The sequence below is a fragment of the Bombus terrestris genome, chromosome 5 (assembly GCF_910591885.1).
Source record: "Bombus terrestris chromosome 5, iyBomTerr1.2, whole genome shotgun sequence".
Taxonomy (NCBI): domain Eukaryota; kingdom Metazoa; phylum Arthropoda; class Insecta; order Hymenoptera; family Apidae; genus Bombus; species Bombus terrestris.
Window position 1 is genome coordinate 9,052,496 of NC_063273.1, and position 25,624 is coordinate 9,078,119.

At 31.6% G+C, this 25,624-nt stretch overlaps 8 protein-coding genes across 15 annotated transcripts; 5 read left to right on the forward strand and 3 right to left on the reverse strand.

Annotated features, from left to right (window-relative positions):
* Window positions 1-1,211: 1,211 nt before the first annotated feature.
* On the reverse strand, window positions 1,212-3,576 carry LOC100644883. The gene is made up of 3 exons (XM_048406017.1): window positions 3,292-3,576; window positions 2,141-3,222; window positions 1,212-2,049 (listed from the first exon to the last, which is right to left on the reverse strand). The coding sequence occupies exons 1-3, from the start codon at window positions 3,397-3,399 to the stop codon at window positions 1,212-1,214; spliced, it is 2,028 nt and encodes a 675-aa protein (XP_048261974.1). The 5' UTR covers window positions 3,400-3,576.
* On the forward strand, window positions 2,028-8,413 carry LOC100651156. 3 transcript variants are annotated; one of them, XM_048405856.1, is made up of 3 exons: window positions 2,028-2,220; window positions 6,952-7,463; window positions 7,811-8,413. In XM_048405856.1, the coding sequence occupies exons 2-3, from the start codon at window positions 7,028-7,030 to the stop codon at window positions 8,086-8,088; spliced, it is 714 nt and encodes a 237-aa protein (XP_048261813.1). In that variant the 5' UTR covers window positions 2,028-2,220; window positions 6,952-7,027; the 3' UTR covers window positions 8,089-8,413. The 3 variants fall into 3 exon arrangements, with proteins under 3 accessions (XP_048261813.1, XP_020718614.1, XP_003395398.1); XM_020862955.2 differs by lacking the exon at window positions 2,028-2,220 and adding an exon at window positions 4,780-5,334; XM_003395350.4 differs by lacking the exon at window positions 2,028-2,220 and having other exon boundaries at window positions 5,362-7,463.
* Window positions 8,414-8,669: 256 nt separating this feature from the next.
* On the reverse strand, window positions 8,670-12,529 carry LOC100649290 (leucine-rich repeat-containing protein 49). Of its 4 annotated transcripts, none has more exons than XM_003395336.3 (7): window positions 12,392-12,529; window positions 11,843-12,009; window positions 11,123-11,761; window positions 9,769-11,027; window positions 9,337-9,707; window positions 9,000-9,236; window positions 8,670-8,906 (listed from the first exon to the last, which is right to left on the reverse strand). In XM_003395336.3, the coding sequence occupies exons 1-7, from the start codon at window positions 12,401-12,403 to the stop codon at window positions 8,703-8,705; spliced, it is 2,889 nt and encodes a 962-aa protein (XP_003395384.2). In that variant the 5' UTR covers window positions 12,404-12,529; the 3' UTR covers window positions 8,670-8,702. The 4 variants fall into 4 exon arrangements, with proteins under 4 accessions (XP_003395384.2, XP_012163843.2, XP_020718612.2 ...); XM_012308453.3 differs by lacking the exon at window positions 12,392-12,529 and adding an exon at window positions 12,165-12,357; XM_020862953.2 differs by lacking the exon at window positions 12,392-12,529 and adding an exon at window positions 12,116-12,155.
* A 106-nt stretch (window positions 12,530-12,635) lies between these two features.
* Window positions 12,636-13,484, forward strand: LOC100651993 (39S ribosomal protein L54, mitochondrial). The gene is made up of 2 exons (XM_003395356.4): window positions 12,636-12,862; window positions 13,061-13,484. The coding sequence occupies exons 1-2, from the start codon at window positions 12,775-12,777 to the stop codon at window positions 13,342-13,344; spliced, it is 372 nt and encodes a 123-aa protein (XP_003395404.1). The 5' UTR covers window positions 12,636-12,774; the 3' UTR covers window positions 13,345-13,484.
* Window positions 13,485-14,076: 592 nt separating this feature from the next.
* Window positions 14,077-16,931, forward strand: LOC100650437 (chitotriosidase-1). Its single transcript, XM_003395345.4, has 5 exons — window positions 14,077-14,239; window positions 14,905-14,968; window positions 15,158-15,819; window positions 15,914-16,203; window positions 16,292-16,931. The coding sequence occupies exons 2-5, from the start codon at window positions 14,905-14,907 to the stop codon at window positions 16,728-16,730; spliced, it is 1,455 nt and encodes a 484-aa protein (XP_003395393.1). The 5' UTR covers window positions 14,077-14,239; the 3' UTR covers window positions 16,731-16,931.
* Window positions 16,932-17,141: 210 nt separating this feature from the next.
* Window positions 17,142-18,267, forward strand: LOC100648552 (40S ribosomal protein S16). The gene is made up of 5 exons (XM_003395331.4): window positions 17,142-17,248; window positions 17,346-17,390; window positions 17,466-17,597; window positions 17,835-17,949; window positions 18,034-18,267. The coding sequence occupies exons 1-5, from the start codon at window positions 17,240-17,242 to the stop codon at window positions 18,177-18,179; spliced, it is 447 nt and encodes a 148-aa protein (XP_003395379.1). The 5' UTR covers window positions 17,142-17,239; the 3' UTR covers window positions 18,180-18,267.
* Window positions 18,268-18,609: 342 nt separating this feature from the next.
* On the forward strand, window positions 18,610-22,648 carry LOC100647613 (ribosome quality control complex subunit NEMF homolog). Of its 2 annotated transcripts, XM_003395325.4 has the most exons (10): window positions 18,610-18,960; window positions 19,063-19,234; window positions 19,303-19,505; window positions 19,584-20,662; window positions 20,724-20,904; window positions 20,970-21,271; window positions 21,373-21,535; window positions 21,622-21,919; window positions 21,998-22,260; window positions 22,335-22,648. In XM_003395325.4, exons 1-10 carry the CDS (start codon window positions 18,905-18,907, stop codon window positions 22,531-22,533), a joined length of 2,916 nt encoding a protein of 971 aa, XP_003395373.1. In that variant the 5' UTR covers window positions 18,610-18,904; the 3' UTR covers window positions 22,534-22,648. The 2 variants fall into 2 exon arrangements, with proteins under 2 accessions (XP_003395373.1, XP_020718674.1); XM_020863015.2 differs by lacking the exons at window positions 18,610-18,960; window positions 19,063-19,234 and having other exon boundaries at window positions 19,371-19,505; window positions 19,598-20,662.
* Window positions 22,548-25,402, reverse strand: LOC100646410 (serine/threonine-protein kinase VRK1). 2 transcript variants are annotated; one of them, XM_003395315.4, is made up of 7 exons: window positions 25,019-25,402; window positions 24,810-24,862; window positions 24,661-24,730; window positions 24,335-24,531; window positions 24,002-24,215; window positions 23,232-23,929; window positions 22,548-23,162 (listed from the first exon to the last, which is right to left on the reverse strand). In XM_003395315.4, the coding sequence occupies exons 1-7, from the start codon at window positions 25,173-25,175 to the stop codon at window positions 23,034-23,036; spliced, it is 1,518 nt and encodes a 505-aa protein (XP_003395363.1). In that variant the 5' UTR covers window positions 25,176-25,402; the 3' UTR covers window positions 22,548-23,033. The 2 variants fall into 2 exon arrangements, with proteins under 2 accessions (XP_003395363.1, XP_048261812.1); XM_048405855.1 differs by having other exon boundaries at window positions 24,335-24,568; window positions 25,019-25,107.
* Between the last annotated feature and the right edge of the window lie 222 nt (window positions 25,403-25,624).

Genomic DNA, 25,624 nt, shown 5'->3' on the forward strand with positions numbered 1-25,624 from the left:
GATTCATTTTGGCTCATATTTTCGCTAAGTGCTAAAGAAACTGGGTACTAGGTAGAGTGACAGTTGGACAGTTCGCTCATTTAACATCCCGTTTCGAAATATTTCTTCTCGGTTGAAGTCGGCACCCTTGCTGTTCTCGTTTTATTTCATCGGAATGCGTGCAAAATACGAGGCGAAAGGGACGCAGCTGCGACGTTTCCTTTACAAAGCCTGCCATTCAGAGAGATTCTCGAGTAGATTAAGACGAGAGAACTTTGGAAAAAAGACTTTGTATGCACAGACATCGATACGACGTTAAGAGTCATTCTGAAATTCTTTTCAACCTAAACAATCACTCAGCTCGTATCACTAATTTGAAAAAGAACTTCAATTCATATTTTATAAACTATGATGATAGTAGTAAGCATATTTTATTTAACTTTCATAAAAGTTATGAAAAACGATACATCACAATAATGTTATAAAGATACATTTTTATCAAATAGAAGAGACAAACATACATTATCTACGAATAAGAAGAAAAAGGAAGATCTCTTCACTCAAAAGTCTACGATTACACATAATAAAGCGAAAGAATCCTTTGACCTTTTTTTCACAACAACGAAATTGTAGTTGAGATATTTGGCAAAGATGTATATCGTGGCATTGCCTGATGTATGTATAGTGTTAACCATTGCAGATATCTCGTTAGCGTAAAGGAAGGTTTCGTCTACCAGGTCAGAACATAATATATGAATATGACTGACGTTCGTGTCCGTAGAAGATCTACTTATAGACTCTTCACCTACGGACACGACGCATATTAATCGAGTTTCAGATTTTCCAAACGTCCAACGGGACGCGTCACTCCTTTGCACCACGTCCAATTTATTCACGGAGTTTCAGTGCTAACTCGGTACCTGCCAATTACGTGTACTCGTTACTGTTGTTGCTTACGTTTCATCGTCACACGATAAATTTACGATTTAACCGAGTTCACGCTTGAATTATGTCTTTATCGATGGTTCTACTAAAAGAATAGAGCACGTCACAAATGTTACTTTACCAACGTTGTTGCGTGGATTTTCTATTTAAATAATATCGAGGCATAAATTACGATTGTGATTTCTTCACGTGTACCTATGATGAAAATATACTTCTTACATCAATAATTCTTTTCTTTCTATGCTTTTCATGTAACTGTTCATTTTCTTCCTTTTACTTTTCTAGTCCTAATACATATTCTTAATATTCCATCTAACGTGACGTTCATCCCTGTATATTAATTTCTTCTTCTGTGCACTAAATCTTGGTTTTCTCCGCGACTTTTTAATTTGCCTTGCTTCCTTCTCCGATTCCTCTAAACAATAATCTCTAAATGTCGATAACGATGAGAACGAACAAGAACAGGTAGTGGATGAAAGATACGAACTCGTCCTTTTCTTCGTTTCCGGGTATCTTCTTCTCCATCTGTGAATGTCTGTGCACGAAGAGGAAGAAATCGGTTCTTGTTTATGATAAACAGCGTTTCGTGGTAATGCTGTCCAAGAATGAAATTGTTTGGACGATAATAAGCTTGATGATGAAGACAACGGAGAAGTAGTATCTATTTTTGTTCTGTTCTTATTATGCTTATATTGATTACTCGAAGGCATCGTATAACGTGATGATTTATAGGTTGAATGCTGAGACGTAACTAAATTGTCATGAACAGGTCTCTTAATAGTACTGGTAGAAGTGGTCGAAGAACTATATAACGAATTCGTCGAATTCCTCGATCTATTGGATCTTCTGTTTTTGAAGATAACCAAAGTCGGTTTCTCTTTATATTGCATCGATTGTGGTTTGAATTTCGACGAACGAGTTTCATGAGACGGTGAAAATTTATAATCGGCCCTTGAATCAATTTTTTTCTTCATCCTTGGACATTCATATGGAGAATTATTCCTTTGCGGTTGCAAATTCATAGATAACGTATTGTATCGTGATTGAAACGAAGAATAGGGCTGCAAATGTGAGAAGGATTGTTTTTTACTGCTACTCCATTGGGAATCATTATAATTACGTGCTCTGAAAAGAGAAAATGGATTTTGGTAACGGAGATAAAATTTAGTATTATATTACAGTGTATTGATCAAAGTTAAAAAATGACGTAACTAACTTTGCATCGCAATAACAACTCTGACAAGGACATTTTGGCAGCTTTCTCTGATACACTGTATTTTTATACCAAGAAACAGGGTAAGTATCTTTCTGTTGCATGCCTGAAATAATTTCAATGTTACGACATGGAAGTTTCTTTTGCAATTTTGTAGTCGATTTATTTATAGGATGTTTTGAATTATATTTTTGCTTTTGTTTCAAAGAGTACGCCCGCGTGTTGTCCGAAAAGTTACTTTTGATTCTATCAACGTCCGACTCTTGATGTGAACTAATTTTCACTGTATTTTTTATTTCTGCTTCAGCAGTCAATTTTAATTCAATGTCTTTTTCAATCTTCAAACAATTTTTTGATGATTTTTTCTTAGCAGTAGACGCACAATTTTTTTGTATATCGTAATACAAAATTGAATTCATATAGTCATCTGTATTAGTGGTTTCGCCGAAACTTGTGCCACTTGGCGAACATTTTTCACTTGAAGTTTTCTTTGAACGTTCGTGCGATGTATCAATTTTACTAGTTCTACACGAGCTGCTCTTCCTTTCCAAAGCACTAGAGGTATCTTCCTGCATGTACATTAAAAACTTTTTCGTATTACTATCACAAATGTGTTTGAAACTACTCGATTTTCTAATTTCGCTCTCTTCGTGTGTAGTTTTAGCTATTTGTAGAGATAATGGGGAGATACTGCAATCACTGCAAGGCTTATTAGGGTAAACATACAGAGATTTACATTCTGATTTTAATACTATATCCTTTCCAATTTCTTCCGCCGCATATTTATCATGCTTCTTCGATATTTCTTCTTTATATTCGTGAGTTATTTTCATGGTTTTTTCCTTCCCGCCTGTATTTTCTTGATATATTTTAGTCTCGTTAATATTATTTTCACCATGCACCGATTTATCGCACATTTTCCAATAATCAGAAATAGCCTGTTGAGAAACGCGTAGGTGAACGCAATGTTGCCTGTTCTTTCTTCTTTTCACTAACTTCCGGGCGCATACGAGACCGCTGCAATGGCGATAAATACAGTGTCTACTTAATCGTTTTCTTCGTACGCTCGTGGTTGACTCTGTGAACTAATTCGCGTAAAAAATTCTTGTCGTTAATACGATCGCATTCCACTCGAACAATACATTTCCGCTTACCTTAGTTTTCTGATTGAGCAACGTTACACAGCACATGCAATTTACCGATGATACGTCTGCAATCGAAGTAACCACGAGATCACTGAATTGTTGAATCGTGAAAATCATTCACGATGGTAAGACTTACAGCGATTTGCTGGGGAAGTCGAAATTACCATTGTCATTTTTAGGAAGACCTTTTCCTAATACAAATGCGGTCTTCGATACGATAGCTGGGTCGTTCTCCAGGAAACATTCCCGAATCTTCTCATACCCTAAAAGTCATATGTCATTTTTTAAAATAATACGAAAAAAAATCGAACGTCTTATCACTGTTGCGGCAGAACGTCCTTACATGTCCAAACGTTTTTTACAGCCGCAAGCATAGGTTTTGATCTGAGCTCTGTATAGAAGACAATAACATTTTTATCGAATTTTTAATATCATCTTTCAATGAATATTATCGATGATTTCATGCTTACCCTTCTCTGCAGTCGCATCTGTCTGAACGTCTAAAGGGCAGGAATTAGTACTAAGTATTAGAACTTATGATTATGCTATGCACATGATATTGCTGGTCATACGATGCGCGATATCCTTTCGGATATTATAATCAGTTTCATATATCAGTATGTAAACATATATATACATAATAAGAACATTTATTTATTAATTGACGAAAAAGAAAAGAAAACAGGAAAAAATCATGGAAGAAATCTCGCACGTATGACCAACGTGACTCACTTTTCCCCTTTACGCCGTAAGAGTTCTCTTGCTCTTGGTTTGCATAGGCAACTGTATTCCCTGTAACACACGTATTTTTACGATGGTTGTGTTTGCTTTCTCGGTTCGCTCCCGTAGCTAAAAGTTACCTTTCTTTCAGGAAAACCACGTAAAAGAAGAGCATTCCCGTGAAACCCACGATAAACTTGCTTAAGTACCAAACAAAATTATCGGTACAGTGGGGCATCGCTATTGAGCTTGATCACTGGTTGTTCACCAGCGTTATAACTATGTCAGAAAAATATAGTATCGGCAATAAACTAAAAATATTCTATCGTTGTATGATACAGCTTTTCAAGAATTATATTTTTGAATTGTTATTTGCATTTCAGAGTCACTCTTCTTAGAATATCTTTAAAACACATTTTACTCTTTGCAACATATCTTACCTTACAGGAATGAAACGATACTTAAAATCGAGAAGTTTTATACTTTTTTCGTGAACGATCGCATTACAAATATCGCAATGTCGCTGCTACGTAAATTTTACCATATATTTAGAACTATTCGGGAAGGTTAATTGCTTATGGTCGCGATATTTTGTTTGTTTAATTTATCCTTTGAATTTTGAATTACATAACATGTTTGTAACTTCGAGGCCCACACGTTTTGTTCCACTTCCTACGAGCGCGCATTTGAGAGGCACGCGCGAGGATTTCAACCGTAAGGGACTTTTGCAATTGTTAAATTGATGGATTTATTAATTTTTGTATACCAGGATTTCGGGTTACCGTGTTTCGCGTACAGCCCCCAGGACGCGAACAAATGCAAAGTGTGTCGACTTGCAAATGTCGAAAAGTTGTCAAAAAGCCAAGAACATTGCCTACTTTTGATACTCGATTTTCAATTTTGCCATTCCCTCTTCTTTTTTAATACGATTCTAAAATAGCTTTAAAGTTACTTTTAATCTTAAAGTGAATTAGGAGAAAACGTTTTCGTTTCTTTTCTCTCTTTTTCCCCCCATTTTACGCTCTCATCTTATCTCGTTATTAATAATTCTTGTTAAAATTCTTGGTTCGTTGAGCACGTTGTTCTCGCAAGGACAGTCTCGAGGAGGGCCAATCTTAGCTATGGATATTCCGAGGTGCAACATCTCTTCAGTCACACATCTTCAACGAGAGTCCACCACGGGCAAACGATGGGAAGATGTTGAATGACCTGTCAACATATTTGCCGTACTGACAACACCCTCGAGCAAAGCTGTCCATGTCCGATAGGAAAAACGGAGAAACGTCTAAAGTGACACCCCTTCGTTCCACGCTCATTAGGGAAAATTCCTCGGTACGTTTCACGGGTGCCTACCGGCGTCGATGTAAATTTAAACTTGTCTGATCGTTCGCTCCTTTCATCGTCTACGAAGAAAAAAAGATTCCCTCGACAAGCACTATCGTTCTTTTAAGAGAACGATCTTTTCTTCATCGACATTCGAATTTTATATCTTAGTACTTCACTTAAGTGACTAGTCGAATACGAATCTTTTGAGAGTTACAGTTTATACGTAGAAAATGGCTACTAAAGTTCAGCCGTGGAGACGTCATCGAATGTCCAAGAAGACGAGATCGCTTTCGGTTACAACTAAAAATATAATATCGTTCGAGTATCGGGAAGCGAAGGATAGTGCAATCTTCCTGCCCCTTTTCGTCCTATTCCGTACTGCAAAAATAGAAGAGAGAGAATCACGTTCGGCTAACAACGGTACACACCGCCAGCTGCGGCCACATGGCATTCTTTCTGTGATCTTGCTTTAAGAGCTCGTTAATACGATCCTCTCGGATGTTGCCAACGCACAGTTAATATTAGTTTCGAGTATGTTTTCTTAACGTATGAGTGTTCTTTCGACTCCGGCAGCAGTTAAGTGCTGGAGAAACCTGAATGTTATGTTCTTCCCTTGTCTTGGATAAAAATCTATATACTCTGACGGATGGAGAGGAAGCGCCAGGTTTAGGTTTCAAAGGGAAACTAAACAGAACTTTATATGCTATTTCTTCTTTTCTACAAATTGATATACAAATTATAAAATACGATACTTGTTAATCGTAGTATTTTGATTCTTAAATTCTTGAAAATAGTATACTTGAAGTGTAAAGAAGAACGAATACAGGAATCATTTATTTTAATCTGGACGATGATAAATCGATGCGTCTCATTCAAATTGTTTTTGTCGGTAAGGGTAAATAAGCACGCGCATTTCTGTTGCCCGCAAGGAGTCATGCTCGATAAATCTTAGCCGTTTTGTATAAAACCGCTTTCTGTGCCTATTTGCTTACGGAAGATCCGTAGGATTCCGTCACGGTGGCCGTAATCAAAGAAGTTGTACGGGTTTAACGAAGATCTTTGCCTTTTTCTCGAGGTGATACAAGTTGACAGTAATAAGAAGAACGAGATCCAAGCTGGCCTCGATTGGCTCCTGGTCCACAAAAGTGGCGGAGTTACATCGCGTTTCGAGCCAATCCCAACATGTTCCTTCTCTAAAAATACATTTTGAATTGGTAGGAGGAGATGCGGAGACACCTCCTTCGACAGAGGGAAAAAGATTCCACTATGTATATAACTCATTCAACAGTGTACACTGACTGTTTCATCGGGTAGAATCTTAAAGGAAGCTGGAAACAAGGGAAATTGACGGGTGTTTCGCGAGATATATCGGCGAACGAGTTTAAATTCACGTGATTTCTTCCATGAAATATATACGAATTTTCTCACTAGCTAATATTTAACTTCGTCACATTTATTAACAAACCGGTCGTGCTGAAGAATCGATAATCCATAAACGTAGTGATTATTAGAAACTTCTTGAATCTCTTTGTAAATATGAAATGCTGTATCAACATATACTGCACAGCGTATAATCCCAACAATAATTCTTATAATATTCCACGAATAAATTTTATGCGATAGAAACAAGAAATAGTAATTATTCGTGGAAATCTTGAAGAAGATATACTCTCTGTACGGAGTATCACAACGATTTAAAATGAAGACCGAAAGCGGTAATTCGACTCAAGTGAATTCCGGAATCGAGCAACGTTTGAGGAGTCCAAAGTGCGCTAGATGTAGGAACCACGGTGTAATTTCCGGACTGAAGGGTCACAAAAGATCGTGTGCGTGGAAGGACTGTCGTTGTCCTTGCTGTTTGCTGGTGGTCGAGAGGCAACGGGTGATGGCCGCTCAAGTTGCACTCAGAAGACAACAACAGGCTCAAGGAAATTTCTTCGGTGAAAACGTTTCGAGCGTTTGTCACACCCCGATTGATACGTCTGCTTCGCCGTATCTACTGAAAACAGATCAAACGCCAGTCTGTCGAAGAGGGAAGAATATTCAACGTCATCAATTACATTTTACGCAAACCAGCATTAGCGTAACCCAAGGATTCTATGGATTGAAAACGATTCACGGCTTACCTGCAGCATGTTAGTATTTATAGTTAATATTTATATAGTAAATTTATATAGTAAATCAATAGAAAGAAAACGTATCTTTAATTTCAATTTTTTCGCGTTTGAATTATTATTCTTTTCCTATTTTATGGTCTTCCTTGATTTTGCATGTATTCTTTGATATTATTTGAACTACAAGAAGAGGAGAATTAATAGGTAATCGTAAAAAGTATCGCACGTATGGCGACAGCTGTTTTTAACATATGTGAAACTCTGGAGAATCGTAAATAATACTTTATTAACGTCGATTAACTATTTGTTATGATATTAGAATTTTTTGTTCGGTATTTTTGTACATTCATAGCATATTTTTATTACAGTTACCGCAGATGCTCCATTATTGAATGGTTTGTCACAAAATCAAGAATACAAACAAGAATCCGAAGGTTCGAAAAAAATACAACCCTTCCCAAGTATGTATTCCACGATCCCGTGGTTTGAACAGGTCGCGGAACCTCGTAAGATGAAGAAAAGTTTTAACAATTTTACTTCCTCTGTGAACGATCAAAAGAATATTTCTGCTGCTAAAAGTGGACCTTGTTTGGAAAAGAAATCGACGATCTCTTTTAGCGTAGAATCTATTATTGGAACAAAGTGATAAATGATTGTTCTATATGAAATTGCATTTCATTATTGTAAATAGGAATTTTTATGAATTGATAAATCTTATTGGCATATACTTATGGGCAGTAATTATGACATAAGTGAAAAATTTTTCAAAAATTTAAATTATTTTCTTATGAAATGCAATCCATTTGTGCTTGTAAATCTTTCTTTTTTAAGTATTATTTTAAGAATTATACATATCTTTCCAATTAACAAGTTTCTAATTTGTTACATATACATACATAAGATACATCATTGTATATTAATATTACAATAAACTCTTACATAAAATCAGATTTAATTATACAAAACTTGAATATTATGCCATTTTCATTTATTATTGCAAATATTTTAAACATATCAGAAAAGTTTAACCAGGAAAACAAATAAATATAGTATGTTCTAAGATTATACGTATCAAACTACTAGATCTATGTAAATATATAAAAACATATTCTGTGAATTCATACAAATTTATATGATCCTGTAAGTTTATTTAACAATAATTCTGTATAATTTTATGAAAAGTATTTAAATCAATTTTATCAATCCTGTCTCTCTCTTTTTCATACATTATATACAATAAATTATATATTGATATACTTGTTATTTATCATTTTCGAGTGTTTTACTACAACGTTTCATATATTCGTCCATCTCAGAAAAATCAAACAAAGTAGTATGAATTATTTCATATAAAATACTCGGCCATTTGTTTTCGAGTAGTTGTAACTTTTGTATTGCATCTACAGTAAGGTTTATTAAATTTAGTAAATGTATTTTTCCTCTATGTCTCCAAATAAGATCTTCCTGCAGTTAAAAGCAGTTATTTAAAAATTCAAATTGAATTGAATTAAAATTATTTTTTTTCATCCTAAAAATATTTATTGAATAGTTAATTACCTGTGTTATACTTCCTTTTCTCCATTGCAATGCTTCCTTAGCAACAACGCTTCTTAGAGCTGGATCACTGTTAAGTAAAAATTGTTTGGCAGTAATTTCTCCAGTTTGTCTTTGCACTTTTTCTAAATGAAGTCTTTGTAATAAAGGTTGTAATAAAGACTCTGGCAGTGAACACATCACAATATCAACAAGACCAGCATATTCTTCATTTGCTAAATCAATTTCTTCATTTGTGACCTATGAAAAAAAAAATTGTTAATTCTATTAATATGAATTAGTAATTCTTGGCTTTTAATATTGTTATACAGACTTATAAGAAAAGTTAAGGAATAATTACTTCTTTTCCATTGATAATTTTTAAGCCCCAGTGAGCTAGCCGAAATATAGCATAAACTTTCCAATCCTTTGATATAATTGGATTTCCAGTTTCTATATGAATACTTGTTAATCCCTGCACTTCAGCTAATGCATTGAGCTGCCCAAGATAACTAATATTAGTTTCTTTGAACATAAAATGTTCTAAATTTGGAAATCTATTTTTTATTTTACACAACACTTTGGCTACATCATTAAACTGTACATAATTAAATTTAACTATATTAACGTCTTGAGCTTTTGAAGAGTCCCAAAGTCGATCAATAAAACGTAATGCACCTTGACCATAAATATTCAAACAACGGCCAACTATTTCTATTAAATAATCCCCTCCTATAAAATAATAAAGATATAAGAGTAATAACATAATACAGATATTATAATTGCCTCATACCTTGTTCTCTTTCTTTTAATGTATTTTGTAATGGGATTGGGCTTGGTGGTGTAATGGCTTTATGCTTAGCTCTAGCAGCTGCTGCTTTATTACTTTTATAACATACTATTTTTTTCCCTTGTGCACTCTTCACCTTGTTCTTGTCTTTTTCTAAATTTTTATATTTTTGCAATATATTTTTAGTAGTAGATGAGGTACTAAGGTCACTCAATACTGACTTACAACTATCAATGCTATTAGTTTTAGAACTTAAAGAATAATATCCAGAAGAATCAGTGCTTGATTTTGATTGACAATCAATTAGACCATGCTGATTGTGAAACTGTGTACTTTGAGATATTTTTGTTAGATCTTGTTTCTCATTCATTAACAGCTTAGAAGACTTCGATATTTCATAAGGCTGATCATCCTTTTCATCAACTATTTCTGATGATGGCAAAACATTAATGGAATCAAATGTTTCATTATTAACAATTTTACTAACATCGCGTGATGAAGCATAATTATTAGAGTTTAAGAAATGAGAGTTTAAACAACTTTGCAAATTTTCATGACCTTCTGGAATCTCTGAATCACTATTTGATGTACTCTCAGTGTCGCTTTCGGTTTTCGTCTTTGTTAGATCTTTTTTTATTTTCTCATCAAATTTATTGTTTATTAAACTATCTACAATAGAATCTAAAATTGGTGGAAGTTTAAATTCTAGTGGATATGCTTTAGTTGTATCTTTTAATCGAAATAAATTATCGCTAGAATTACTTCTTTTCTTTATATTTATTTTTGTTGCTTCTATATTTTCATTTATAGATGTTAAACTCCCAAAACCTTTCGACTTTACTTTTTCTAAGTTCTTAGGTTTTAATATATTGAATTTATTTGATTTCTGAATTTGCACTGTATTAATATTACTATTTCGAATATCGTTTTTACTATTGCTATTATTTGTGGATGATCTGGAATGACATCTGAGAAGTTCCCAACTTATTTTAGCGTTTGATATAATTTCCTCTCTTCGAGCATTCATACAAACTTGTGCGCTAAGGTTTAGAAAGGTTGAATTACTTTGTTCCTTCGTCGTTCTCCATGCCACAGCAGCTCTTCGGATTTGTTCAGTAATTGGCATAGCTGATAAAAATTGTAAATTTGGTAGATATGATACAAGAAAAGAAACATAATCCCCATTCAATGTTACAGGATTTCCATCAATTGTTATTTCTCTAAGCTGTAACGCTTTAACAAGATTTCCTATATCTTCAATTCTAAAATATTAAATATTCAACATATAATTATCAAGTATATTAACTATAACTACATCATGCATCATATCTTTTATATATGTTTATAAAATGCTTACTTGTAAATATCATTATTACTTAAATATAATTTTTGCAGTTGTGGTGTTTCATCAAAACCTAATAATTTTTTAATTTTATTACGCCTGAGGTTTAATTCTTTTAATGATGCTAAACCTTGAAAATCATGGTATCCTATTGTTTTAATATTATTTCCAGCTAAATTTAACACCTTTAAGGATACAAGATTATTTAAATCCGAAATTTGTACAATTTGATTGCCATGTAGGTCTAAAACTTCCAGTTTAGAAAGTTGCTTTAATCCTTCAATTCTTTTTATTCTATTCTTTCCAATCAATAATACTCTTAAATTTTCTAATATTTCAAAATTACATATTCTTTCAATTTGATTATCATATAGATCAAGAAACACCAATTTTGTTAACTGAGAGAAATTACAGTTTTCAATCTTTGTAATAAGATTATGTTGAAGAGATAATAAACGTAAACGTGGCTCCCCAATTATGTTTGGAAAAGAGGTAAGTCCTCGTCTATCAAGACATATTCTGTCAGGACTTTTCTCTTTTTCTGTAGATGTTCTTGTTGCCATGACAGTCTTCCCTTCGCTTGTCCATTGTAAAGTAACTGCATTAGAACCATCGACCTTGTCATGTTCTATGTCATATGGAGAATCTGTTGGACTACATGTAAAACTTATATACAAAGCTTTAAACATTTTTAGTACAAAAATCATAAATAATTTTTAATTAAAAAGTAAATACCTGAATAAATTATAACGGCGTTTAAATAACTTTGGTGGTATAGGAGCTCCAGGTAAAATAGGTAAAGCAGGAGCAATTGTCAAAAAATTATTGTTTTCTTGATTTTCTGTATGACTAACTATTGGTTCTCCTTTAATTCCTTTTATAGCAAAATCTACTGCTTTTGACTAAAACATTAAATGACATTATTTCAATTATCCTATAATATAAATCAAAAGAGATATGATAGTATAAGAAAATTAATGTAAAAATAAAAGTATGAATTAAAAATACTTCTTTATGAGATATGCAATATGCTCTATCATTTTACGATAAAACCTACCCGCGTTACTCTATCGTTGCTTACTGGCATTACATAAGCGAAACATAAAGGAATGAATTAGTATATTGTTCCACAGGATCATAAAATTAATTTTAATCATTTAAAAGAATATTGATATGGTCATGCTCTATAGTTAGTTACTAAGGATTTTTTATTAAATCGTAAAAAAACTAAATCTAACATAAGCCTAACGATTATTGTTTGTCATTGCGCATTTGATTTATTACCGTTGTCAACATTTAAAAGTTCCGCGTAATGAAATAACTAAGCAAAGAATAACTATCATAGATGTAACTGCATTAGTTGCGGCCACGACGATCGTATAAACAGGTTTTGACACTCGCTAGGGGAAACCATCCGAAAATTGAGTTGTGTCTAATCGTGAAAAATCAACATGGAAGATAACGAAATTCTCGTTCTTGCGAGACAGACAGAGATGAATAGAGTATTTCTGTTTCCGTCTAAGTTATTAATAGTATGTTACGCATGCACAGAACGTGAACTTCCTCGTATTCCATGTTGATATTTCACGATTCAATTTTCGAACGATTATTTCAATGCTTTCGGCATATGAGTACCGACACCCGTTTATATCATTGTGGTTAATACTATGTCTCTCTTATCTATTTTGCGATTACCTAGAATTACAGAAAATATTATTGCAATACAATATACGATACAAGTGAAAAATTATGCAGGTAAAAATACATTTTAGTAAAATCATTATATATAAGTTTAACATTCTATGTTCATATCAAAAGTAGAGGTTATATCATACATGTTATATTGTTTAATTTACATAGATTGTTACTTCCTATTACAAAATTTGTTTTTTTAAATACTTATATATTCATTTTTGTCAAATGGTTTCATAAATACATTGTTTTATTTTTTAGCTGTTGATAAAAAGAAGGTAAAAGGAACTAAACAAAAAATAAACTTACCAGTTGAAGAAGATATCAATAAATTATTGAATTATGTATGTGGATCAAACATTTATAAAGAAGGAGAAGATATAAAATTAAAGCCAGATTCTGAATATCCTGAATGGTTGTGGAAAATCAGAACTGAACCACCGAAATTATCAGATTTAGACCCAAACACAAAACAGTATTGGAGGTATATACGTAGAATGGCACATATAAGAAACAATAAAATCATGAAAAACAAACGATTCTAAAAATTTTATAAATTCCAAATCTATAATAATATTTCATTTTATCTTCTTCATTTCTATTACAATAATTTAGTAGCAGATAATTTTATTAAAATATTGTTAGAATCTTATGAAATGTATGTATATATATAAATAAAACTGTATTTATAAAAATTATGTGAGTTTTAAACTATACTCTTATAAATCCTATAGTATTATGTTTAAGATTGTGTTCATAAGTGTGTAAATAATATAAACTTCCTATATAACACGGTGAAATGATAAATGGTACATATTTACGCTTTTTATCAGATATTTTTGCGCGCGAAATTTGTTGGAAAAGTATCATCCGACAGTAAAATCAACTTTCATAATATTTAATTTAGAACAATCATGGATTCACGAATTCTTCGGAAACAACTGATAAGTAATGCAACGTGATGAAATACTGAGACACCGTGTTCAAACTAATTGTTTTCCATAATATTATATACAATACTTGCAAATGTAATATTTACAATTTTCGCATCTTTGACACCACGTTATTGTTGATTTAGACATTAATGAATACGTTTGCGCTAATTTCATCATAATGTTTTCTTCGTACAAAGGAACTGTCATATTTAACATAGTAAACGTCTGGTGGAGTGGTGGAGGATATGCAATGATATAAGGGAAAAAGACAAACAGCGATAATTATCAATTCCGATTACGCGTCCAGATTGCGATTGAAGTTTACGGTAGGTATATAAAGGTCTGAGTTAAGGAAATCTGAGAAACAATTATTACTCGATGTCTGTACACGATAAATAAATTTGGAATACTTCTTAAGCTAAGAGGCGACAAATTGTCTGATATCTTATAACATATCAATACTGGTTGAAACAAGTGGAAATTTAATTTTCCAATTCTCGGACAGGTAATATTCCTTCTATCTTGATCTAACTTTATTTTGTGTTCAATATTTATATAGTATTGTATCTGACACAGATAAAATTTTCATTTACTATGGAATTTTGAAATTTTTTCATAAAATATATATTTAAAAACTTTTTATTTTCATTTAACAATATTGTCTATTCTTATTACTTTTCACAGAGCTATTCATTTTATTTTCTTTAGCTTTATTTTATTTCACTTTTATGTTAAAGAAGCAATTACGAAACTTATCGCAATTTGTCTTACATACGCGTCTGTATCAATTTTTAAATTAAAGAAATATTCGGAATATGTATGAACGAGACGCTTGACATTATAATTATTCAAACTCCATTTTAAAAAATTTCTTTCACGTATTTTATTTTCTTAATTATAATTAATACTTATGGAATGATATCTATGGTCTTATTAAAATCGATAATCATTTAAGCAAAAAATTAAAGATCGATATAAATACGATTGAAGGATTTTAATTTATATGAAAGGAAAAATATGAAAGCTTTATAATCATAGTGAGAATTTTTAATATCCTTTTTATCAGAATACGACATGTCACACTAAGTTCTTTGTTCTTCGTATATATCTCCATTGGTGAAATTATCAATTATTAAGTGAACTATACTTAAAAAAATTGTTTATTTTCAGATGTCGAAGGCACTGTTTCTAATTGCTTTTATAGTGTACGTTACTGTAATCATCGAGGCCGATAGTAAGTATCAAATACATGATTACTGATAAATAAATTGTAAATAATCAATACATTTATTATTTTTGAAGTTCTTTATCAGTATTTAATCAGTTCATTAATTTCGTAATACCAGATATGTTCTGTTCTTCTATGTAATTGCCATATCAAACAACTTAAGTTGTAATATCGTAATTCCTTTCTAATGTTCAGAGAAGATAGTCTGTTACTATGGTAGCTGGGCAGCTTATCGTCGTGGACTTGGACAATTCGAATCGACCGACATAGATCCAAATCTATGTACTCATATAATTTATACTTTCGTTGGTATTTCTGAGGATGGTAACGTTAGAATATTAGATAGCTGGCTAGATTTGCCAAACGGCCGAGATGGTTATGGAAAATTCACCAGACTTCGTCAACTGAGTCCAGAAACTAAGGCTTTGATAGCGATGGGTGGTTGGAACGAAGGTTCCACGAAATATTCTAATGTTGTAGCGAATCCTAACGTACGTGCACGATTCGTTCAAAACGTGATTAGGTTTTTGAAAACATATGATTTCGACGGTTTCGACTTCGATTGGGAATATCCGAACCAGCGTGGCGGTAAACCAGCTGACAAAGAAAACTATATTGCAATGTTGAAGGAATTAAGGGAAGAATTCGATAAACATGGTTATATTCTCAGTGTGGCGGTCGCTGCTGCCGAAGTCTCGGCTTCTAAATCTTACCTTATTTCGCAAATTTCACAATATCCTCACATTATTAATTTAATGGCATACGACTTGAATGGATCGTGGAACAATTTCGCAGCGATTAACGCTCCTCTATATCCTTCCTCTAAGGAATCAGGAGAGCAAGCTAAGCTTAACGTGGTAAAATCGCATTCTCAGTTATCTTTAATTTTTATTGAAGTTGATAACAAAATATTCGATATATTGATTCCGAAATGAAACATTTACATTTTAGAATTCGTCTATTCAATATTGGCTTGAACAAGGTGCACCAGCTGACAAGCTCATTCTTGGTGTTCCCGCTTATGGTAGATCCTTTACCTTGTCGAATTCCGCGTATAATACGATAGGTTCTCCAACCATTGGTCCTGGAAAGGCTGGTCCTTATACGCAAGAAGGTGGCATGCTTGGTTACAACGAAATCTGCGAGTATATTAAGCAGGGATGGACCGTACAACGCGAGCCTGAACAACGTGTACCTTATGCTTTCAAAGACAACCAATGGGTTGGATACGACGACGTCATGTAAGTATTCGCTTTATGAAAACATTGAAAGAAAGATAAAAAATATAGAAATAAGGATGTATAGAAAATAATATATCTATGTTCCTAGATCTCTTGAAGAGAAGGCCAAGTACGTTATGTCCAAAGGACTTGGAGGTATGATGATGTGGAGCGTCGAAACAGATGACTTTCATGGCACATGTGGTGATAAATATCCGCTTCTGCACACCATAAACAGGGTGCTGAAAGGATATATTCCGCCTCCTTCTCCGACTTCTACTACTACAAGATTGCCTAAACCTGATTCATCAACTGTAACAAGACCATTACCGACATCATCAACAACAGCATTGCCATCACCAACACCGTCTGACTCTATATGCACGCAAGAAGGTTTTGTTCGAGATCCAAAAGATTGTTCAATATTTTACTATTGTCAACAAGTACACAACAAATATCTTATTAATAGATTCCACTGCCCCTCTGGTCTTGTATTTGATACATCGTTTAATGGTTGCAATTATAGATATAATGTACCTGATTGTTAAATCAATACGAATCGACCAAACGAGATGTATTTTGTAACAGAACATAATATTTTGTATACATTTCTACACATACTGTACTTAACATATGCTGTACTGAATTATTAAAAAAAATCTTATTGTTCTTATATAAAATTAAACTAATGTCTAATCAATATTAAATCAATATAAAATCTGATCAATACAATTAGATTAATTGTCATATTTACCACGCGTCTCTTTCCATTATCAGAATTACATAAATGTAATCCTTTCATAAATAATAAAATCATATGTAATAAGGTTGGAGGACAAAGTTAAGAATTAATTAAACGTGAGTATTTTTTTCTATACTAACTTGGTAATAAATATAAAACTTGTTTAATTACTAATCGATCTCGAATCGTTTTTGAATTGTGCTTATAAACGGAAGTCATTTGAAGCTTGAATTTGATTAGTGTAGTTCGTACCGAAAACATCGAGGCCGTTCAACAAACACCGTTCAACTTCCTTTCTACGACGATCTTTGCAACATGCAAAAGGTAGGTTTTTCCTATCGCAAGTTCTATAAATTTTTCGTTCTTTATATGAGATAAATATTTAATTCGATATCAAGCTGACATTTAATTTTATTTTCAGAAACAGAAAGAACCCATACAATCAGTCCAAGTCTTTGGACGCAAAGTGAGTGTTAAGTACTAAAAGACGAGTAGGGTTATGTTTGCGCGTGTTCTTCTAAATGTACACGTTTATTTACAGAAAAGCGCAACCGCGGTCGCTTACTGCAAACGAGGCCGTGGAAATCTCCGAGTAAATGGACGTCCCCTGGAATTGGTTGAACCTCGAGTATTGCAATATAAATTACAAGAACCTATTTTGTTACTCGGCAAAGTAAGTATTTGATAATGTGTCAATTCCATTGAATTCTAGAAATATCTATCTACATTCGTTTAGATGACAGAAAAATAACTTTCAAAATTTTCTTTATATTTTTCTATGATGCTTTCTTATTCCGAAAATGACTGTTTATGATTATGAAAATCATAATACTGATGTGGTGTCTCATATTGACTATGTTAAGGGGGTCTTTATTTTAGTAATACTATATTTATTGGATTTCTTGTATAGGAAAAGTTCTCTGGAGTTGATATTAGAGTAAGAGTAAATGGTGGTGGTCATGTAGCACAAATTTATGCTATTCGCCAAGCTATTTCTAAGGCTCTTGTGGCATATTATCAAAAGTGTAAGTATTGATGAAAAATTTAACATTAGATGCATATAAGCATATTGCAAATACATTTTATTCATATGAAATATCTTTTTTTAGATGTCGATGAAGCAAGTAAAAAGGAAGTAAAAGATATCCTTATTCAATATGACCGTACACTTTTAGTTGCTGATCCAAGGCGGTGTGAACCAAAGAAATTTGGTGGTCCAGGTGCAAGAGCACGATACCAGAAATCTTATCGTTAACACCTGCAAATTTCATATTGTACTGTATTCATATAATTGAATAAAAAATGTAAAAAAAATTTCTTGCATTCCTTTATGTACCTATAAATTTTTATTGTTAAATATAGCATTTCATTATGATAAAAATATTATTTGTATAGATATATACATTAGATATAGTATACATACGTATATTTTAAGATTACTTTTGCTTGCATTTACTGCAAGTACATTCGTAAAAGATAAATATTACAAAAATATAGGTTTCCACGTGTATACATATGTATACATATAATGTATATAATGTGTATGTATAAGTATATGGTTGCTATGTGAAGCTGTGTGTAGTATATATATATGTATTATACTACATAATATATAGAGATATATATATATTATTTATTTATTTATTGTTGCTTAGTCCGTGCCTTCCGGCTTTGGGCGAACATTCGATTTTACATCTCTTGTGTCTATTTCTTTTCTTATATATCTACCTCCCCTCTTTTCCACTCTATTCTATTGCACTTCCTTAGTTATTCTATTCTCTAAAAACTAAAACTAGGAACTACAAATTAACCACTAATGACTAAAAACTATTGCAAGTTTGGGCTTTAGATATATATATGTGTGTGTGTGTATGTGTGTATGCAGTGATGTGTGGTACGTATGCAACGTGAGAGTTAAGTGTCAGATGAAAATAAGTTCTGTCAATAATTTAATTAAAAAGGAATAATATATGTATAAAAATGAAAACGAGATTTAATTCCTATGACATTGCTTGTACGATATGTGAGCTGCAAAAGTAAGTAAATGTTAAAATGTTGTTTTTCGTGCATAAAGGTTAGGAGATAAAGTATGTAAAATAAGTGTTTTTAAATAATTTCATGTCAATTTTAACGTTTAGGTTTATTGGTATGCGTGTAAATCAAATCTATGATATTGATCATCGAACATATCTCATACGTCTTCAACGAAGTGAAGAAAAATGCGTCCTTTTATTAGAATCTGGTAATAGAATTCATACAACGGCATTTGAATGGCCTAAAAATGTAGCGCCATCAGGATTTTCGATGAAGGTACATTATATTATAAGATCTGGACGATTTGTTTAGAGAAACATTTATTTGTCATGCTTTTTTTGTAGATGCGTAAACACCTTAAGAATAAACGACTTGAAAGTCTCACTCAAATAGGAATAGATCGAATGATTGATTTGCAATTTGGAAGTGGTGAAGCAGCATATCATGTAATTTTAGAATTATATGATCGTGGGAACATAGTGTTGACAGATCATGAAATGACTATTTTAAATATTTTGAGACCTCATACAGAAGGAGATAAGATCAGGTAAGTTATAATATAAGTTAAACATTAAATGGAATTATCGTGTAATTATGAGAGATTAAAAAAGTATATAATGATTAGATTTGCTGTTAAAGAGAAATATCCTATGGACCGTGCTCATCAGAATACAATGCCACCAATAGAAAATATACAACAACACCTACAGAATGCTAAAGCAGGAGAAAGCTTGAAAAAATTACTAAATCCTCTTCTAGAATTTGGTTCTAGTCTAATTGATCATGTTTTATTAAAACATGGATTTACACTGGGTTGTAAAATTGGCAAAGATTTTAATGTTGCAGAACATATGCCAAAATTAATTCTGGCATTAGAATATGCAAATGAAATGATGGATTTTGCTAGAAAAAATGTTTCAAAAGGTTACATTATTCAAAAAAAAGAATCAAAACCAACTACAGATGGCAAAGAAAACTTCATATATACTAATATTGAATTTCATCCATTTTTATTTGAACAATATGCAGATTATCCATACAAGGAATTTGATTCTTTTGATGTTGCAGTAGATGAATATTTTTCCACAATGGAAGGTCAAAAGTTGGACCTGAAAGCTTTGCAACAAGAACGAGATGCTCTTAAAAAATTAGAAAATGTAAAAAAAGATCATGATCAAAGATTAATAAATTTAGAGAAAACTCAAGAATTAGATAAACAAAAAGCAGAACTAATTTCTAGAAATCAGGCTTTGGTGGACAATGCTATATTAGCCATACAAAGTGCCCTTGCCAATCAAATGGCTTGGCCTGATATAAAAATACTGTTAAAAGAAGCAGAGAGTAGAGGAGATCCTGTTGCATCTGCAATTAAACAATTAAAATTAGAAACAAATCATATTTCTTTACTATTACACGATCCTTATGAAGATAGTGATGAAGAATCAGAATTAAAACCTATGTTAATTGATATTGATTTAGCACATACAGCTTTTGGAAATGCTACAAAGTATTACAATCAAAAGAGATCGGCAGCTAAAAAGCAACAAAAAACAATAGAATCGCAAGACAAGGCCCTAAAATCGGCAGAAAAGAAGACAAAACAAACGTTAAAAGAAGTCCAAACTATTCACAGTATTAACAAACTAAGGAAAATATATTGGTTTGAAAAATTTTATTGGTTTATTAGTTCTGAGAATTATCTTGGTAAGTCGATAAAAAATATATAATATTTACGGTAAAAGCCAATAATTTTGTGACTTTATAGTTATTGGTGGAAGGGATCAACAGCAAAATGAATTGATAGTAAAGAGATACCTTAAGTCTGGAGATATATATGTTCACGCAGATTTAACTGGTGCTAGTTCTGTAGTTATTAAAAATCCTGGTAATGACTCAGTGCCTCCAAAAACTTTAGCTGAAGCGGGCACAATGGCTGTTGCTTACAGGTACATAAATGCTTATACCTTATTAATATGTCTTTATTATAAAAACATTATAATTTTGATATTAGTATTGCATGGGATGCTAAAGTAGTAGCAGGGGCATGGTGGGTCAATAATGATCAAGTATCTAAAACGGCTCCAACTGGTGAATATCTTACTACTGGATCCTTTATGATTCGTGGAAAAAAGAATTACCTACCACCTTGTCAATTAGTGATGGGATTAGGATTCTTATTTCGTTTAGAAGAAAGTTCAATTGAAAGACATAAAAATGAAAGGAGAGTCAGAGTTATTGATGATGAAAGTGAACACACAGATTCTCTTATTGAAGAAGATAGAGAAATCGAATTAATAGGGGATTCCGAAGAAGGTAAAATGTTATGTTATACAAATGTATAAATGATATGTAAATGCATAAAATGATAAATTTCATTATCATTAATTCATATTGTATACCTTTATATTAAATAGATGAGCAGCCTGAAAATAAGAATAATTTAAATCCTATTCAAGAGGAATCTAAAATAGATATGATTATGGAAGAAAATAATGTTAATCAAGATGTTAGTGATGAAGAAAATAATCTAGCTCAATTTCCCGACACACAAATTAGAATTGACGTTTCTGGTTCAAAGTAAATTTTATGATTTATTCATTGTAATTTTTTATGTTTAAAAATTATGTTACTTATATAATTAATTATTGAAATAACATTTATAGGGTGAAATTACATGTTGACAATAATCAGTCAACAGTGATACCACAAAAGGATTTAGATGTAATTTATTTAGGCGATGATAAGCCCGTAATAATAAATGCTGTGAATATGCAAAAGCGTTCTGAAATAAAACAGAAGCCTCCTCTTAAAAAAGATAATAAAGAAAGGATTGAGACAGAACCTAAAAAAAACGATCAGGTCGTTTTAAAACGAGGACAAAAAGGAAGGTTAAAAAAAATGAAAGAAAAATATAAAGATCAAGATGAAGAAGATAGAAGATTATCTATGCAAGTTCTTCAAGTAAATATTATTTCTTAGTAATTAACGACATTTATGCTACAAAAAAAACTTCTCACATAACAATGCAATGATCCTTAGTCAGCAGGTGCTGCAAAAGAAAATAAAAGAAAAAATAAAAATAAAGATCCATCTGGACCAAAGCAACAAACAAAGAAGAAGGGTATGGCGAGACCAGTTGCACCACAAAATATTCAAATTGTGGAAAACATTGAAGAAGAAGATCCAGGTCCGGGACCCGAAGTAGATATGTTAGATCAGTTAACAGGAAAACCTGTTTCAGAAGATGAATTATTATTTGCTGTACCGGTGATAGCACCCTATAACACTGTATTAAATTATAAGTAAGCTAAACAAGTTTATTTTTATATAACATTACACTAAAATTTTTATTTACTATATATTTACAATATTTTAGATTTAAAGTAAAGCTAACGCCAGGTACAGGTAAGAGAGGAAAAGCAGCTAAGACAGCTATGACAGTTTTTATGAAAGAGAAAGAAATCACTTCAAGAGAAAAAGACTTATTAAAAGCTGTAAGAGAGGAAACAATAGCTAGAAATATTCCCGGAAAAGTCAAGATAAGTGCACCACAGATACAGAAGCTTAAAAAATAAGTGTCCAAGTACAATTTGTAAACTTTGTTAATAAACAAACATGTATTTGTATATGTATATATAAAGTGATTTACTTGTACAGAAGTTATATATCGATAAATCTTTTTAAATAATACTTTGTTTGTTTAAGACTTGAATATTATGCCATCATTTTAAACAGATTACATAACGTATTTTATTCTTGCATAAATATAAAAGATTAATTCTGCTTAACAATCAGCACAGAATTACATAAATTACTAATTCTACAATTATATTTTGTACAATTTCTTATTGTATTTATCAAAATATATTGATTTCTTCAAGTAATGCAAATTAGTACAATATGATTATAAAATATGAAATGCACTTGCAAATGGTACACTTCTTTTGCACAATCAAAATATCAATAGTTTTACAAATTTCGCTATAAATACAATAATGTACAAAGCTCATCCAAACAAGATTTCTAATGCGTATAAACGCATTTGAAACACATTTATTTCATACTTATATTAAAATTATGTACTAAACATATCTTCATCAGAAACACTTTCATCTATTAGTACATTTTTTCGTCGACTTCTTGTATTTTTAAGTGATACGCTTGGAACATTGATGGGCCGTGATTTAGTACCTTTTGATGTAATCTACATAAATAATACATAAAGTAATACATGTACATATATGCTATTAAATTTAAAAAGTGCACATGTTACCTCTGATTCAGAATCTGATTCTATGATGCGATTTCTATTAATTTTTTCCTTGCCTTTAACTGAAGTCTTTTTGACTGGACTTTTTTTTACTGGGCTCTTCTCATTATATTTACTTACAGAACTGGGGATCCTTTTTGCTTTTTTAATTATTTTTATATCATATTCTTCATCAGAATCAATCTCATCCAATACTAGTTTAATATCCTTTAAACCACCACGTTTTTTATCCATTACAATTCCTACAGTACTATCATCAAGATTTTTCATAGGACTTGAATTTTTTATTGATTGTATACGAGGACTTTTCCTATTTTTCTCGATAGTTTTTTTCACTTTTTGTGGAGTAGATTTTGGAATTACTTCATTCTGAGAATTAACATTACTCTTAAATTCCAGTTTTTCATCTGGTTTATGTGATAATTGTTTTAATCCTTCGGTCAGTATTTTTTTAAACTTTTCATAATCTGGTGTTTCATTAAACTTAATACTTGTTAATAATGTCATGTACTTATATATAGTATTTGGAACTGATTTATGGAAAGACTTATTTAAAAATTCCGAAATATTATCAAAAGCTCTTTCTTTCTGTTTTTGTACTGTAACTGGATCTGATAAATCTTTCTCCCATAAGAGTGAACCGCATAACCACTGAATCATATTGTAACCCAAAATTTCGAAATCACCACGCATTGTCGGTACTAAAATATGTAAAAATATGTATCTTATTAAAATTATATTATTCGGTACATTAAATTTCATAGAATGATTACCTCCCATATGAGCATCTCTACTGGTGTATTCAATGGTTCCATTATGTGCTTTTTTTGGGTCTAGTTTGTATTCATTTTTTGTAGTATAATGAGAAGCCAATCCAAAATCTACTAGATAAACTCGATTTTGAGATTTTAAGTCTAATAGTAAATTTGCTCCTTTTATATCTGCATGTACATATGTTTTATAATGAATATATTCTAATACATTTACCTAAAAAATTTTTAGATATAATATAAAATGTAATAATTAATTTTTAAAAAGTAATAATTATAATGCTTAAATTGATTTATGAACTAATCAATTAAACTGTTTTTTGGATTGCCTCTTACTATTTGTAAAGCTATTTTGTATACTGTGTGTTCTGGAAATCTTCTATTATTTGCTTCAAACAGTTTCCATAAATCTGTGCCATACCGATCCATTACTATAAATCGATATTTTATGTCTTTATATTCATGACTTCCAGAACCAATATATTGTGGCATACCAAGAGTTGTAAGTTTCTTTTTCTGTTTCCAACTATTAACTAAAATCAAGCATGTAATACTCTTTCCTTCCGTATACTAATTTATCATAAAATGTAAAGTAAAATGGAAGAAATGAATCTAGATATCAAAGTAATTCAAATTTAAATATTAAAATTTAAACAACTTACTCTCATCTGATTTAGCATTTCTCATATAAAAATGCATTTCTACAAACAATGGTCCATTTCCATGTGGTTCCTAAAATTTTGAAAATGTAAAGGATTTCACATGGAACAAATCATCAAATGATACATAGTTAAAAGCCAATAATACTTACAATTTTAATTACATTAGTATATTCTTTTGGAGTTTTCCCATTATAAGGTGCAGCTGTAATTGTTATTAAAAATTAAATGATTATTCTTTTTGTATATGTTTTCTATTAATACACGATAAATTATAAAATATAGGGGGGAGTATAAAGAATTTACTTATTATAAAAAGCATAAGAGTAGTAATAGATCAATGTTAGATATGAATATATACCAGAATAAATTTCACCAAAACCTCCGATACCGATCGACTTGCCAAGAATCCATTGCTTTTTTGCCATATCTGTTAATATCTCACCGACAGATATCGGATCCGGCAATTTATATGCTCCTTTTTTCTTAGGTGCTCTTCTTATCACCTTCTCAGACATTATAAGGTTATCGAAAAAGTACTGTTGCAATATGTATAGAATTGCGTGGTGTTTACGAAGGAAAAGATACACGACTAATAATAATTTTAAGTACTATATAATAATATTTAAACAAATTGACAAACTTTTACTTAAATAAATATTTTGCACACTATACATTGAGCAACGATTGTTGTTCGTTCACAATTGCAGAGCTCTTGGGCTGCTGTAAATACAAAAAATTTTATGGCGGGAATTGTACGTCTTCAGTGCAACCGTTTCAAGATCACGGAAGTTCCTATGCACACGAAAGCATTATTAAAAAATCCATTGATTGTGATGTATATAATAAATTTAAATTCATTATTTTTTCTAACCATGGTAAAATTTACTGTTAGTCATTAAGTACATCTAATTTATATTATATAACGTTAGTTGGTAAAAAAGAATTATCGTTGGCGGTTCTGATT

What these genes read in the sequence shown, in the direction of transcription:
- LOC100650437 (XM_003395345.4), top strand. Translation starts at nt 14,905, where the DNA reads ATGTCGAAGGCACTGTTTCTAATTGCTTTTATAGTGTACGTTACTGTA. An exon ending in AGCAAGCTAAGCTTAACGTG is followed by an intron (nt 15,820 to 15,913) that starts GTAAAATCGCAT and finishes TTTACATTTTAG; the next exon opens with AATTCGTCTATTCAATATTG. An exon ending in GTTGGATACGACGACGTCAT is followed by an intron (nt 16,204 to 16,291) that starts GTAAGTATTCGC and finishes CTATGTTCCTAG; the next exon opens with ATCTCTTGAAGAGAAGGCCA.
- LOC100644883 (XM_048406017.1), bottom strand. Translation starts at nt 3,399, where the DNA reads ATGATTTTCACGATTCAACAATTCAGTGATCTCGTGGTTACTTCGATT. An exon ending in TGCTCAATCAGAAAACTAAG is followed by an intron (nt 3,223 to 3,291) that starts GTAAGCGGAAAT and finishes TACGCGAATTAG; the next exon opens with TTCACAGAGTCAACCACGAG. An exon ending in AGTTGTTATTGCGATGCAAA is followed by an intron (nt 2,050 to 2,140) that starts GTTAGTTACGTC and finishes TTCTCTTTTCAG; the next exon opens with AGCACGTAATTATAATGATT.
- LOC100648552 (XM_003395331.4), top strand. An exon ending in TCCAAGTCTTTGGACGCAAA is followed by an intron (nt 17,391 to 17,465) that starts GTGAGTGTTAAG and finishes GTTTATTTACAG; the next exon opens with AAAAGCGCAACCGCGGTCGC. An exon ending in TGTGGCATATTATCAAAAGT is followed by an intron (nt 17,950 to 18,033) that starts GTAAGTATTGAT and finishes ATCTTTTTTTAG; the next exon opens with ATGTCGATGAAGCAAGTAAA.
- LOC100651993 (XM_003395356.4), top strand. Translation starts at nt 12,775, where the DNA reads ATGTCTCTCTTATCTATTTTGCGATTACCTAGAATTACAGAAAATATT. An exon ending in ACAAGTGAAAAATTATGCAG is followed by an intron (nt 12,863 to 13,060) that starts GTAAAAATACAT and finishes TTTATTTTTTAG; the next exon opens with CTGTTGATAAAAAGAAGGTA.
- LOC100651156 (XM_048405856.1), top strand. Translation starts at nt 7,028, where the DNA reads ATGAAGACCGAAAGCGGTAATTCGACTCAAGTGAATTCCGGAATCGAG. An exon ending in TCACGGCTTACCTGCAGCAT is followed by an intron (nt 7,464 to 7,810) that starts GTTAGTATTTAT and finishes TTTTTATTACAG; the next exon opens with TTACCGCAGATGCTCCATTA.
- LOC100646410 (XM_003395315.4), bottom strand. Translation starts at nt 25,175, where the DNA reads ATGTCTGAGAAGGTGATAAGAAGAGCACCTAAGAAAAAAGGAGCATAT. An exon ending in TAGAGATGCTCATATGGGAG is followed by an intron (nt 23,930 to 24,001) that starts GTAATCATTCTA and finishes TACATATTTTAG; the next exon opens with TACCGACAATGCGTGGTGAT. An exon ending in AATCAGATTCTGAATCAGAG is followed by an intron (nt 23,163 to 23,231) that starts GTAACATGTGCA and finishes TTATTTATGTAG; the next exon opens with ATTACATCAAAAGGTACTAA.
- LOC100647613 (XM_003395325.4), top strand. Translation starts at nt 18,905, where the DNA reads ATGAAAACGAGATTTAATTCCTATGACATTGCTTGTACGATATGTGAG. An exon ending in ACAATGGCTGTTGCTTACAG is followed by an intron (nt 20,905 to 20,969) that starts GTACATAAATGC and finishes TTTTGATATTAG; the next exon opens with TATTGCATGGGATGCTAAAG. An exon ending in TATCTATGCAAGTTCTTCAA is followed by an intron (nt 21,920 to 21,997) that starts GTAAATATTATT and finishes AATGATCCTTAG; the next exon opens with TCAGCAGGTGCTGCAAAAGA.
- LOC100649290 (XM_012308453.3), bottom strand. Translation starts at nt 12,194, where the DNA reads ATGCCAGTAAGCAACGATAGAGTAACGCGG. An exon ending in AGTAATAATGATATTTACAA is followed by an intron (nt 11,028 to 11,122) that starts GTAAGCATTTTA and finishes TTAATATTTTAG; the next exon opens with AATTGAAGATATAGGAAATC. An exon ending in ATTAAAAGAAAGAGAACAAG is followed by an intron (nt 9,708 to 9,768) that starts GTATGAGGCAAT and finishes ATTATTTTATAG; the next exon opens with GAGGGGATTATTTAATAGAA.